At 37.0% G+C, this 15750-nt stretch overlaps 1 protein-coding gene across 1 annotated transcript in view; it reads right to left on the bottom strand.

Annotated features, from left to right (window-relative positions):
* Positions 1 to 329: 329 nt before the first annotated feature.
* Positions 330 to 15750, bottom strand: part of LOC140742957 (uncharacterized) — an 84595-nt gene continuing 69174 nt past the window's right edge. The window contains exons 7-9 of the mRNA XM_073074066.1: positions 15610 to 15694; positions 3334 to 3510; positions 330 to 2185 (exon numbers count right to left, since the gene is read on the bottom strand). Coding sequence (XP_072930167.1) covers positions 1974 to 2185; positions 3334 to 3510; positions 15610 to 15694 — 474 coding nt within the window. The 3' untranslated portion in view covers positions 330 to 1973. The remainder of the gene's footprint in view (positions 2186 to 3333; positions 3511 to 15609; positions 15695 to 15750) is intronic.

Genomic DNA, 15750 nt, shown 5'->3' with positions numbered 1-15750 from the left:
ACATAATAATATTTCCGAATAATTGTACTAATATACAATACCACGCCTCTATACCGACCGATGCTACGCCAAAACGCTTGCGCATATTAGGGACTGCAATCTTTTATAAAATAATTCTTATATTTTCCAATTCATTGTTTGTTTAAATTGTTTTATGGCATACTTTCTTTATGCTTACTTCTGTCGTAATAATTGAACATTCTTCATTTACCAAATTATTTTTTACTTTATGGTTCATTTAAGAGTGGAATGTAAATTTTTTCCAAAAGTACATCAGAGATAAAGACCATAAATTTCTTGACTATTGCTTCAAAAATAAGCACAATATAACTCAAGAGAGTTTACCTATACATACTGGCAAATCTATATTTCAACGTTAGTATAGGACTCCAAGAGACATTAGTATTCACGTGATAACAAACATATGACTGTAATTGCTGCCATCTTCCAAAATTCCAATATTGTAATTTTCCATATTGGAATTGTAACTTCCACAAACCCAAAAAAAATCCTTCTTTTGTTAGTTTGTTCCTAAAGTACGAATCCCAATTCTGAAGTTGCATTTTAATTAGGCGATAAGAATTATTTTATAGAAGATCTCAATATACTACCTACAGGGTTTACTTTCGGAAATGTATTCTCTACCGACCACATTCACTACATACTAACACCAAGTTCAGCTTATCCTATAATACGAAATAGTCACAATGTACTGGGTAAATATAATTAATTTATACCATCGTAATTGGTGTTTTTGGGGACAAAGCGCGTTTCACTTAACACTATGATCAAAAGAAATGTATGCAGATAAATTTTTGTGCGATTTTACATCATAAGGTGTCGAATATGAAAATATTGACGAAGACATAGCAAAGTTACCCTGAATTCGTGTCACGTAAAATACTCGAAAAGTTCATTAAATTCTGCTTGTGTTTAAATATATATTCGAAACTAATCCGACGAGTCGGCTTCTTGAACCTACGAATGCATAGGATAAGACGAAAAACAATTTGAAAAAGGAGAATACGCCAGTTTCGTTACAGAGTATAAAGATTCACGAACAGCTCTATATAGTGCTTATTCTATATCTAAGTTATTGAACGTGACCCACTGATTAAAGTAGGCCGTAGATAATATAATAACCTAGTGTTTCATGGCTACACACATCGTCTAACAAACACAGTTACAAGTTACGACTATAGAGCATGCAACTATAAAGAAATTCGAACCTCGGTTTCGGTATCTAAGGCTCGAAAGGTACGATTGACTCTCTCATATATTTCTTATATCGTGAAAATATAAAATTCATAAGACGTTTCATCTTAAACTTCACAGAAATCCTCATAATTGGCACATAAATAAGTTCATTTATCGTGACCAGCACTTTAGCGTTTCTCTTCTAACTTGAGCAAATACGACTCAACTGCAAATAAATGAACGATTGTAAAAATGCAATAGCAATGGAAGAATTGGCTATCACTTCAAATCGATACTCGTAACATACTTGATATAATTTGATACAGAGATTTAGCTCTATCCTTATTCCTTAACTCATTGACGTGAGTCTACGTTATTTTTCTCCAAGCCATTTAGTATCAAAAACTTGTCTTCATGTGACGAAGTGCCTTCTTTACTATCAAATATATCAGTATCATTATCACGTTCTTCATCACTCTCATCAACATTACGACAAACTCTTCCATGGCTATCACATTTAGGAAATACATACAAAAACAATTGCTCAATTGAACGTACAATCAATCATCTTATTGATATCGTCAAACTTTATGACCGTTCTGTAATTGACGACAGCCGTTGCACATTTTAAATATCAGTGTCAACAGGAGACAACAGATTATTTCTTCCGTAGTCCGTCCTGTTCCTCCACTGTATCACAATGTACCAAACTCCAAATGTTCAGAACGATCACAAAGATTGGCACAATTGTACCTGAACACGAATTGTCATGACGTCTACATCATGAAGTCTCCACAGTCGACTCCGAAGTCCCAGTCATCTGAAGTGGTGGCTGCATCATCATACTCTGCGAGAGCCTGCTCGTAGGCTGAAGCTTCGTAGGCGGTCACACCGTCGAGCATGGAGCAGGCTTGGGAGACGTTAGTGTGATGCATGATTGGCATCGCATGGAGCGCGAAGTCTTCACCCTCTTGGGACCAGGTTAGACCTGGAACGAATATAAAACACATAATTATTATGAGATACGGTATCATAAAACGGTAGGTAAAACACTTGAAATATCTGCCTTAGAACATAGAAAGGCAAAGTCACTGATATGAGATTTTAAAATTTGTCTTCGCGATGGCAACGATATTTCAACGATCTCAAATAGAAATCCGATTCTATTTGCACTATATAAGTAATATCGATTAGCTGTGGTGATAACCCATCATTAGACACGACACTCTTTCCTACTTCAATAAAAAAAATAAGTTAGGATATCTCGATAACAGGCTTCAACTTGAAAGTTAATCATTTTTTTTAATGTTGTTATTCCTAATTGTGTTAATAGAAGCATAATACTAGCACTTTTAATTTAACCGCTAAAAAAAATAACAGCAGATAGGTACATAAAATGGTGCAGCCGCAACTAGCCGCAATTTTAACTATTCCACTTGTGTTCGTCAATTTGGAAAGCTCGTGTTGTTTCATTTGGTAGTCGCAGCCTCTAATTGAGGCACTCGGCCTTGTAATGTTTTCATCAAAAAATATTGTATTCGATGGCGACCTAAATTTCGGTGCGGTTGAGCATAAATAGTCGAGTCACACGGGGTGATAATTAACTCTTTGTTTAGTTCATCAGAAATTTCAGTTTTAATGTAGCCCAATGGTAAAATTTTGGTATTTCATTACATTCTGAATTCAGAATAAAAGTCACTGTTTTTTCGGACTTATCAGTATGACATTAGAAATATTTAGAATAAAAACAATTTGTTGCTCACTTTGAAATACTTTTTCAGTAAATGAAAACATTTTTAGAACACTCGATTGATAGACTTTATAAAAATGTGCGTGGTCTACAACCCCGCACTGAATGCACTGATGGACCGCAATGATGGACTTTCGATTCAAGTGTACTCGTATATTCTGGAAAGAAGCCCGCTTAGTATTATATAGTACGCGAATGATGACGTGCGTAGCGGAGAGGGCACCCAGAAGGATTAGATGCAGGCAAGCGGCTCCTTAAATGTGGAGTCCTGATGTGTAGTGTAGGAAACGTCAACAGTCACTTTATTTCATCCCTAACACGAGAATGAATATCATGCTTCATCATAAAATAGCAGGGCATTTTAAATTTTATAGGTATGTACTTACGTCCACTCCAGACTCCATTAGGCAGCGTGACCCAGCCCCAGCCCTGGCCCCACGAGAGCTCGTGGTCCAGCTGGCCGGCCAGCGGCACCTGGCGCTTGATTACAGCCACCAGCCCGCGCCCGTCCAACGCACCCACGGCGTTGCGAGCGCTCCTCGTGTACATTTCGGAAGACGTTGCTGCTGAAATCAGGGGGACGATTCTATAAAAAGATGCTTTACTAAAAGTCGTAAATTTATGGAGATAAAAATCTTCCTTTTTCCACGACAAAGGATTGATATAAAATGGGACAACCCTATGGGATTCGTTTTCAACTGCGGCACCACCAACGTCATTTCCTATCTTCCAATAAGAGTGGTAGGCGCTGATGTGTTCAGATTTAAAAGATTTGGTAAAGCGCAGATAATACATGAGACGTTTTAAGTTAGTGTCCCTGAGGACAACAATGCTCCTGTGGCTTAAGGCCTAAATAGTGGACTATAGGCTAAAACCTTCTCTTTTTGAAAGAAAATGAATAATACTATATGTATGAATATTATGACATATCGATACCTTAATTCGCAAATCAGCCAACTCCACTTTTTGTCAAAATGTTTTTTTATTTATTTTGATTTCGTTCAACGACATTTACTATCAAAATAAATAAAAAAAAACATTTTGACAAAAAGTGGAGTTGGCTGATTTGCGAATTAAGGTATCGATATCATAATTGGTAAAGAGACTATCGGCTAGTCTACTCGCTAGACTATAAATTCCTTCTTCTGTTTAATAAGTATATCTAGTTCTCTCAAGCGTATAATACAGTGACTTGACTTATTTGATGAATAGCATACATCTCTACGGAATAGAAACTATTCCAATAATTAATTGAGCTGCCTGTTCTTCGTTCTTTTGGCGGTAATTGTTCGCGGGCGCCATGATGGATTATCTATCAAATTACTTGTCAGAGGCTGTGGCTTTTTCCTTGGATTTTTGGAAACAGTAATAGAAGATATCTTTCCCTTAATATAATCTTCACAATAGAATCTCACACAATACAATTTTTTCAAAGCCCCTTTATCGCTTAGTAAACTTTATTGTGAGCGATATTTTGCTTTATAAGCATATTTAAATGGAAATATTTGGAATATTCATTCTTATTTAAAGGGTGGTATATTTTTACTTATACGAAATTTAGTAAGCGATCTTTTTATGTAATAAATTTGTATTTTACAGTAGACGCCTACTATATCAAGTAAATCTATAAAGTAGCAAATAAAAATATCGTGTTGTTAACATAGATAAGTAGGTCCAGGAAGCGACCCCGGGAAGGACGGCGGTATGTGTGTAAAGCCCGATCGGGGCATCGCGCTTGGAAGGCTCCGGTTGTGTTATGTCGGAGATCCCGGAGTTCTCCAACAAGCCCCTCCCTTTGCCAAACCCTTCAAAGGTAGACTACAGCAGACTGTCATTATTAGGCAGTAACAGGTATAGCGGTGCTATCTCCTGATTTGAACAACTGAGTTCTACCACCCCTAATGACAATATATTTTATACATAATATACATTACATAATATTACAAAATTACATCAACATGGCAGTAACTAAATTATATCGCTCTCTGCCTATACCGCGGTTACTCACGATTGATTTTCTATGGTTTCAGTATTTATATTGTAACATAATAGATTCTATTATGTCTATTGTGTAACATATGAGCTTGTTGTTACAGGTATAAGTTATCTAATAAAGTAATCATCCCTTTGAAGAGCTCACGCCTCACAGACATGTAGATTTTCTCATGATGTTTTCCTTCACTATAAAAAACCCCGTAATTCTTAAAAACAAGTACTACCTGGGATTTATTCCGGCTGGGATTTTATACAAAAATCGACTGCCTGTTAGGTGAGTCCGAGGTTCGAAGCACGTGTGATTTTTTAAAGTTTTGTGCATATTACAAATTAATTATTATTTGCTTAAACAGTAAAGGATAACAACGTGAAGTAGTTCCTGAGAGTTAAAAGAAGGTTCTCAAGGGAGTATGAAGTCTACCAATCCGCACTTGGCTTGTGCTGTAGACGATGGCCTGAACCCCTTTCATCCGGAGATGTCACCCGTGTCCAGCAGTGGGACATTAATGTATTGTCCGCACTTAACCAGCACCGGACTATAGCCTGAACCTGCACACTGAGAAGTGAAACGTGTCCCGCAGTGACAGTACCTAATGTGAACTTGAAGGTGGTAGAACCCTTTGTGGTTCTACTCCGGCGGCACCACCACCACACCTATTTCTGCCTAATAACAGCAGTGTTAGGCGCTGCTGTGTTCCGTTTTGTAGGTAAGGGAGACATACTTTTCCGAGGCGTTCCGGCTTAATCCTCAGGGGTAGCGGCGCATCTGTGGCCGACCTCAGGTAGGAATATCTAATCCTATCTGGGGTTGATTACAGATGTCCACGGGCGGCAGTAGCTTACAATCAGGTGGACTGCATGTTCGTCTGCTACTCCTATATTATAAAAAATGTATTTTTCACAGACGAGGACGGTAATTTGAGCACAAAAAGGGTCCGTAGCCTTTTCCCAGTTCCAAACGCCCCCAAACTTGTAACTTGTAATGCGTAAGTCGTGTCGCGTCAAAATCACTTAAAACATCGCTTTATACACTGTAGGGCTAATGTTCCCGTGATGAATGAGTTTTACATATTAACTTAGCGCATTAAAGTATGAAGGTGGCTCAACTTTCCCGTAGGTGCCTTTAAGAGTAATATGAAAGTGCCTGGAGGTAAACAAGGTTGTTCTTCGTGGATCGCAGAGATGTCCAAACTATACTAATTAAACTATTTTTTTTACGATACCCATTTAATATATTTAATAGTTATTATGACATTGAATTATTGTTTTTATAGTTGATTGAATTTGTGAAATTGTTTTTTGGATTAATTGTATAATTTGAAATTATGAGAACTAACGACTTGGGGTTACCTGTAATGTTAGTTTTAAGCCTATGTATGTATGTTTTAAATAAATAAATAAATAAATATGTATTTCTGCGTCATAACGTCTGATTTGGATGTGGAAAGGAAGAAACACGTACAAGAGACATTAATCATAACCAACAATGTGCCTCGCTCTTTCGTAGACTAACTCCAATCTTATTTAGAATTGAAATCAAAGGTTTATAGGCACCAGTGATCACTGAGCATCCCGTGAACTAAGTTGTTTCCATAGGCAATACTTAATATTACATGACTACTAGCTGACCCGGCAAACGTTGTGTTGCCATATAAATAAAAAAATGTTAAGGGTGAACAACACTTATCACTTAGGGGTACGAAAAATAGATAGTAGCCGAATCTCAGACCTACTGAAAATCGGTAAGCCGTTTCGGAGGACTACGGTAACTAACATTGTGACACGAGAATTTTATATATAAGAAGATAACATAGACATTACTGTTTATTTCTTAAAATTTTCAATAAAAAAATATTAAATCAATGTTCTTACGAACAAGAAATCTCCATGATAGGCTTAAGATACGAAATCCGTTTGCAAATCGTAAATGTATCCCACGGTCCTTACATCGGTCAACGAGACAAAAGCCCTTAAAGGTTCTTAAGGACTCAGCTTGTATTTATCACTTAACTGGACAAAACGGATTAGATTCGTAATTAATAGCACTTCAGTTAAGATGTATAGAGGCACAGATTACTTTAACCCTCTATAAACTTTAGTAAGATTTTCTGAACACATCCTAAGTGATAGTAAGGATAAGGGTCAAGACCCGGGACTGCGATGGACATTTCATATTATATTTATAAGTTTGGAAGGATTTGGACAAGTATATTTTTTATTTAGTTGTTTTCCTTATAGCTGAAATTGCTCAAATTCCAAACAAACATCTGTAATATAAAATGAAATATGAATCGTAAAGACTTTGCAATCCATAGCAATTAAGTTCCAGGTATAGGACTTTAATACTATGACAGAACACAGCAGCGCTCCTCGGCTGCAAATCGGCAGAATTGGTACGCAAGAAATACGCAAGTTATACCGCTACGGACAACCGCAATGAATCTTACTATTTTGATTCTCATTTTCCGATTTCATAAGGATTAGAATTCGACCGCGCTAGCCAAGTGCGTGGTATACTTCACATAACTTTGATTTTAATTTGTTTTTAATTTCGGGTATGCAAATTTCTCACGATATTTTTTTTCACAAGAAAGTGATTATTAATTTCTAATAAGGACATAAATTTTAGAAGTACCTCGGACCCCTCGGTCCAGCGGCCAAGTTTCTTAACCACATTATCCGCTTTTTCCGATTTAGCTTTATATAATTCCTGTTAGCTTTCTAATCTTATTATCTATTACGCTAAATTACATGCGTATTTATTTGTATAAGTCTAATTAATACCGTGGAGTACTTCTTTTGTCACAAACCCTTTAATAACAATTTTAAATAAATAAGAATATATAGTAAAGATAAAGATATGTAGTAAAGATACCAACTGTTGGTGTACTAAAATACGATTGTTGCGTAAGCGTTGTACTTGTAAATGAAGGAAGTTTCATTCCCCGTTAAATATCACTCGACTTTGTTGTAGATAAGGGAATATGGACGTCGTATCGTCCATCTCTACATCAACTATTATCCTTCAAGTTATAATTGAAGGGATGTTGGTGTACGTTGGCGCTAATTGTATTGTTGGGTATGTTGGTGTTGGCGCATGTTTGGCCAAACTGACTGTTTTGTTCGCTTTGTGTATAGTATAGAAGTTTAATATGTTGGCGACGTGCTCGTAAACTTTACGTTTGGAGGTCATTTAAATGCGTTGGTATACTGGCGTGGATTTGGCCAAATTGCTGCTGACTTCTTTTATTTGGGTTTGGATTATTTACTTCAGAATTACGTTTACTAATTTGGTCAAATGCAATTTGGTGACTACAAGATTAACAGATTTTTAATAAAATAAAGGGCTAGTAGACGAGCTTGCAGTCCACCTCATGGTAAGTGGCTAGTGGCACCCATAGACATCTATGATCGACCCTATTCTTACCAGTTGGCCACAGATGCGACTACCCCTGAGGCTTAAGCTGGAATACCTCGGAAAAGTATGTGTTCTCTTGTTATCTATAACCGACCTCTAGTAAAAATTCATTCAGTACTATTTGAATTTGACAATGTCCATTCACGGCTGTAACTTACTTGTGAACTATATACGCATTTTTTACTTCAATAGTCCTCAGGGGTAGCGGCGCATCTGTGGCCGACCTCAGGTAGGAATATCTAATCCTATCTTGGGTTGATTACAGATGTCCATGGGCGGCAGTAGCCACTTACCATCAGGTGGACTGCATGCTCGTCTGCTAGTCTTATATTATAACAAAAAAAATCTACAGATTTTAAACACAGCGATCTCTAAATTATTAGAGTTGAATAACTACCCTTAATTCCACCCCTAAAAGGGGGAGGGTCTAATTTCATCCCCGTTAAATATTGTTGTCCTCGCTCCAGAGATAAGGGCACGAGACGGACATTGTATCGTCCATCTTAGTCTATTACGCATCCCTCAAGTTATAATTAAAGGGACGTATTAGGAAAATTACAGCTAAATTGTTTTATTTCGACCGTCGCGCCTGTACTTTGTACGCTTAAATTATATTAAGAGATGATTTTTTAATTATAGCTAATCTTCTTATTCTGGTAAATATTTTAGTGAAATAACAAAAGTACATGCAGATCACGTGTAAGTCACTATAACCCTTACACGTCTCAATTGAAAATGATGAGAGTGCTATCTGAGGTCGCCAACTAGTTAACCCTAAGGACTAATCTAACTAGAATGCAACATTGGGTAAGGGGACATCGCTGCCCATCTCCATTGCCGTCATCAACTCTAGATTAGATTCCTATCTAAGCCAAGTTGGAGGCTAAGCTGGAACACCTCGGATAAAGGAAAATCCCTTACCGCACCCTTCAAAAAGAAGCACTTAACACCGCTGTAATTAAGATTCATTCAAGATCAAACTACAAAGATTTTTCTACCTTCAAAAAATTGTTCGTTTTTAAATATTTTATCGTATATGAAAGACAAATCGAAATTTCATAAAACAAATATTCTTCGAACTCTACCTTCAAACATTTACACAAAAATAGATTTCTGTTCATCGTAACAAGCTCAATACTCCTTATTTGTCGATTTAAATAAACTTTCTTGTATATTCTTCAATGAAAATGAAGGTCTTACGTATCTAAAGGGATCGCGGGATCGACGCTTCGGGCGAAATAATCTCTGATGGGATCATTTTATCGCCGGCTTTATAAATATTAATGACTCCTCCAACTCTATGGTTAATCTTTATCCCACAGAGCAAATATCGGGAAACTTGAATCGTAATTGGTCAGGACCCAACTGGTAGTTTTCGCATAATTAATGTGGGTATTAATACGCTGAAGTTTGAATTCCCTCTGTGATTTGTAGATTAAGCATATTATATCACAAGCTAACGACGAACCTTTTTTGTTTGTCTTGTCGGACAAATTTTAAGTTTTAGGACAATAAACTGTTAATTATAAAAAATATACTTATTCCGTTGAAGTTGTCAAACATTGGACAGAAGTCGTTAAATTTGTTGTCAATCATTGGCATAGTCGTTATATTTGTTGTCAATCATTGGCGTAGTCGTTAAATTTGTTGTCAATCATTGGCATAGTCGTTAAATTTGTTGTCAATCATTGGCATAGTCGTTAAATTTGTTGTCAATCATTGGCATTGTCGTTAAATTTGTTGTCAATCATTGGCATAGTCGTTAAATTTGTTGTCAATCCTTGGCATAGTCGTTAAAAATTTTCTTCATACATACAATAAATGTTACGCTCGTTGTCAAACATTGGACAATTTTTGTTAAAATCGGAATACATTGGACAGTAGTCGTTAAACTTTGTCGAAGTTCTTATCCACGTTCTTTCCACCGATCCCAATGAAGCTGCGTTTAAGGTACCGTTCCCCACTCGCCCTACTTTTTTTTTATAATATAGGAGTAGCAGACGAGCATGCAGTCCACCTGATGGTAAGTAGCTACTGCCGCCCATGGACATTTGTAATCAACCCCAGATAAGATTAGATATTCCTACCTGAGGTCGGCCACATATGCGCCGCTACCCCTGAGGACTAAGCTGGAACGCCTCAGAAAAGTCAGTCTCCCTTACCACACCCTTCAAACCGGAACACAGCAGGGCCTTACACTGCTGTTATTAGGTAGAAATAAGTGTGGCGGTGGTGCCGCCGGAGTCGAACCACAAAGGGCTCTACCACCTTCAAAACAATCAACTTCTGTATTCTTTGTCCAATAATGGGACAGAAATTGTTACAGCCAGTTCGACGGTTCGGAATTCGACGGCGAACAAACTTTCATTTAATATGTAAACTAAGTTAAGATCATACGCACTTTATAAATATTAATGCCGAGACCCGACTACGTATGGCCATTTATGAATACCGTATTTAAATGCCAATTAATGTTGCATATTAATCCATTCTATTTCGGTAAATATTATTTGAGCAGATCCAATTGCATAGCAATTGTCCAATTTGTATGGTACAATTTTACGATACTTGGTCATTTCGCGCAAAACGATATCAATTCTGCTCGCTTTTATGTAACAATGTTAATTATAACTGTAGACATGGAGTAATAATGTAATCAGGGTCTATTGATTTTTTTACAATATAGAAATTTTAGATAATTAAAATAGGTAATAAATAATTTCTCCGAAAAATATAAGAACCGCTTACAAAACGCACGCGTTACTTCGATTTATGTTTAAAAAATATTTTAGCCCACTTTTTTTACCCTCCACAGTCGGGTAAAAAAGGTCTGCCTAGAATTCGAACCCTGCATCTTGAAGCCGACATATACCTACGGGTTTTTTTTTATAATATAGGAGTAGCAGACGAGCAAGCAGTCCACCTGATAGTAAGTGGCTACTGCCGCCCATGGATATCTGTAATCAATCCCAGATAGGATTAGATATTTCTTCCTGAGGTCGGCCACAGATGCGCAACTACCCCTGAGGACTAAGCTGGAACGCCTCGGAGAAGTCTGTCTCCCTTACCACACCCTTCAAACCGGAACACATCAGCGCCTAACACTGCTGTTATTAGATAGAAATTGGTGTGGCGGTGGTGCCGCCGGAGTCGAACCTAAACGGTTCTACCACCTATAAATATACGCTGACGTATCACATTCAAACCTTACCTACATTATTCCCTACAATAACATCATAATATACTCTGAAAGTACCAGTCTATTTACACGGAATACAAATAAGAAATAAGATATGAATATCATCCCGTTGTCAGGAATGTCTGGATGTGTCCGACACAGGAGCACGTGCCCTGTCAGACTAACGACATGAATGGAGTCGCCTTGTTATGTTGCTAACAGAGTCTATGAGTGTAAAAGCGTTTAAAATAATTGGCTAAGTCGAATGATCGAGTCGGAATAACATAATTCTGCCTTTACGTCTTTTTTATATAATATAGGAGTAGTAGACAATCATGCAGTCCACCTGATGGTAACTCCCAGATAGGATTAGATATTCCTAGCTGAGGTCGGCCACAGATGCGCAACTCCCCTGAGGACTAAGCTGAAACGCCTCGGAAAAGTATGTCTCCCCTACCTCACCCTTCGAACCAGAACACAGCAACGCTTAATACTGATGTTATTCTTATTAGGCAGAAATAGGTGTGGCGGTGGTGCTGATGGAGTCTAATCACAAAGGGTTCTACCTCCTTAAAAAAGCTGATAGTCCACTACGAAAAGAAATATACATTTATTCTATTCTGCCTGTGCGAAGCACAAGCGGGTTGTAATAAAAGAGATATAAGTTTTATGGAATACATAATAAAAGAGTTACAAGCTTCAACCAATATCTTTACATGTTTTTCCACTTCGAAAACGTAAAGGTATTAATCTAAATATATGAAACTCAAAGGTGACTGACTGACATAGTGATCTATTAACGCACAGCCCAAACCACTATACGGATCGGGCTGAAATTTGACATGCAGTAGGACTACCATGAGTTTACAAAAGTATTACTCGCTAGCGACTGCATAAAATAAATGTATGAAAAATTGTACAGCGCCTCTGGTGGTTACTCGTAGAACTAAATTCCGTAGTGTGAGCCACTCATAACGTAAAAAACCTATCGAAATCAAATCGCTAGCGAATGTCATTATGATCTATTGCCATACAAATTCGGTCCCATGAGTCATTAATTTGACAGACGTTGTCAAGAAATACCGTAACGATAGTAGTTATGTTACTCACTAGCAAAATGACAATAGTTTTCTATTTACCATTTCTATAGTGGCGTTTCTATGCCAACTCATGGTAATGCTACAGGTAGATGTTATGACGTAGGCATCCGTTAAGAAAGGATTTTGAACCATTCTACCCCCAAGGGGATAAAATAGGGGATGAAAATATTACTTCGTAACGCGAGCGAAGCCGCGGGCAAAAGCTCGTCGTAACATAAGGTCGTTTAATCGCCGTAATCGGGTTTTATCGAGAAAAAAAGGAAACAGTGCGCATTTATAAAATCGCGTCGAAACGCGAATAATCGAATTTACGCTTCGAACAACGACAAGTCGATTTAGAAGGGAGCATTAATCAACGTGATGTCACGCGGAGAAAAAAATTGCCAGGGGCGAATCGTATTCGTACCAGAGTGTTCCGTGCCACCATTTTTTTTAATTTTTAGGTTTTTTATTATAGTAGCGATAAAAGTAAATGCATTGTAAAATTTGAAGTACCTATCTATTACGGTTCAATAGATAAAGCGAAAAACGTCAAAAATAGCGACTTTTTGTGTGAAGAGTGGAGACGCCCATTTATTTGCAAGATTTTTTATTTTTAGTATTTGTTGTTATAGCGGCCACTATTATACATACTCTGTAAATTTCAAGTGCCTAAATATTACGTTAAAAAATAGAGCTCTGTGACAGGCAGATAGACAGACATGTCTATCTGTCTCTTAATAATAGGGTTCCGTTTTACCCTCTGATTTCGGAACCCTGAAAAGCGCGAATGTGAAAAGGGACCTTAATTTCCTTGTGATAAAATCGGAATGGTTTCACCACAGGTTTTCGGTATTAAAGGGGCAAGTTCTTCACTGAATGTAACGAAGGCTAACATTTTTGAGTGAGGTTGATGAGAGGCACCTACTTTATTTTCATTCATGGAAACATTCTGTTTACTTAATATACTGACAACCGAAAATATCGTGGAAATAGGAGGAAAGTTAAATGCGGCTTATTTACTCTCTATTGCTATGTTGATATACAAAATATTATACACATATCTACCTAGATTGTAAATTATAGACAAAAATTATAACATTCGGTAAATTAAGAACGCTAACTTTTGTCTTCTACATATAGAAGGTGGTAGAATCCATTTTGTTTCGACTCTGGCGGCACGCTGCTTTGTTCTGTTTTGATGGGTGTGGTAAGGGAGACATACTTTTTCGAGGAGTTCCAGCTTAGTCGTCAGGGGTAGCTGCGCACCTGTGGCCGACCTCAGGTAGAAGTCTAATCTTATCTGAGATTGATATAGATGTCCATGGGCGGCAGTAGCCACTCGCCATTAGGTGGACTGCATTATCGTCTGCTACTCCTATATTATAAAAAATATATAGTGTTTTAGCATCAAATGTAACTAAAAATCATTTCATTTACTTTCAAAAGTAACTAATAATCATCTCAGTTACTTAAGCCCAAAATCGTCTTCACAGTCGAGAATCGCAGAATCATCTGTACCGTGTCTTATCATTATTTACGCTTTATGGGATTTAAAAAATGAGCCTCTCATTCGAAACGCGAAATTGGATTCATAAATAGCGACCGGTCTCACTATGAAATGTTAAGCGATAAGCTACAAATAATTTATTCTTTACTACATTAACTTTCAATGGATAGTTTCATTAAACGTTATTATAATTATCCCACTGCTGGTTATAAGACTACTATACAAAGACGAGACGACCACGAGACGAAGAAGAAGTCGTCCTCACAGACATTGCAAACATTTTGAAAAACATTGAGGCATTATCCTCCATTATTTTAATCCTTTCCAAGATGATCTTCTCTCATTATATAGAGCGTGATAATATAGTACATATTTATATGTTTACAGATCTTAATATGATTACAGGTGTTCATGGGCGGCAGAAGCCACTTAGCATCAGGTTGACTGTGTGCTAGTTCGTTTCTTCAGTATTATAAAAAAAAACTGCGGAGTAGGTTGGTGACCATATCGTTTACATCGCTGCTAATTGTAAAAGATATTAACTAGTTACTCGCCAACACTGAAACAAGTCCTTTTCAGCTTTGACGTATTATATCTGTTGCATTTCTTATCGACTTGAATTTCAATCAACTTTCAATCTTACGTTCCTCTGAATAAGAATTGCGAATAGACCCTTATAAAATAAAACATCTTGGACGATTCTGACTGATATATTAATTCGCCCTTCGCGCTCGAGGAGGTCTGATTGTGATGAAATCAAATAAGAGTTTAAGGGCTTCCGAGCACATTGTCTCAAATTGTATTAGAATGTTATTTCTTTAAGTTCTATTAAATTGAGATTCAATCATCAGGGAAATGTATTTAGACTCTTACGTTTTATTTGCAGTAGCTACAATCCTTTTTGAAGACTTCTTGTACCATTTTGAGGAAGTTTTCTGACAAAAAATTTGGTAAGGCCTCTGACAAAGTTTAAGCATGCCTATTCTGTTGCCAGACTGCTGCCAGGGAAGGAGAACTCATCACACCATCCCTGAGTGAGTTCAATATTTTGATAAAATATACTCAAATCAAATCCAATCATTTATTTGCCAGAACATAGTATTTCACAAGGATCTTAAACATACATATAATGAGTATGTTATGTTACATCATGTTCTACAACACTGGGCGTGAAAAATTTATCTGTCATATATATAAAATTCTCGTGTCACAGTGTCAGTTACCGTACTCCTCGGAAACGGCTTTACCGATTTTCATCAACTTTTATATGCATATTCAGTAGATCTGAGAATTGGCTACTATCTATTTTTCATACCCCTATGTGATAAGGGTTGTTCACTCTTAACATTTTTTTTATTTATATGGCAACACAACGTTTGCCGGGTTAGCTAGTAACAATCTATAATTTATAAGATGCAATAAACTCCTTGACAAAATTATTCTAATGTATTATTTTAATTATAATGCAAGTATCATACTCACGTCGGACTCTGACTGTAGGTCGTTTGAAGGCAGTGCGAAGGTACGGCATGGACATCACCAGCTCTATGTGTGGCGGCGGCGGCAACTAGAAAATAGAAATTTATATTTAATTTTTAAAAATATAATAATTTATTACAATGA

Source organism: Epargyreus clarus, unplaced genomic scaffold (assembly GCF_041222505.1).
Source record: "Epargyreus clarus isolate Ecla_fem2 unplaced genomic scaffold, WU_Ecla_fem_2.2 ptg000006l, whole genome shotgun sequence".
Taxonomy (NCBI): Eukaryota; Metazoa; Arthropoda; class Insecta; order Lepidoptera; family Hesperiidae; genus Epargyreus; species Epargyreus clarus.
This window is presented reverse-complemented; position numbering and strand designations above follow the sequence as displayed.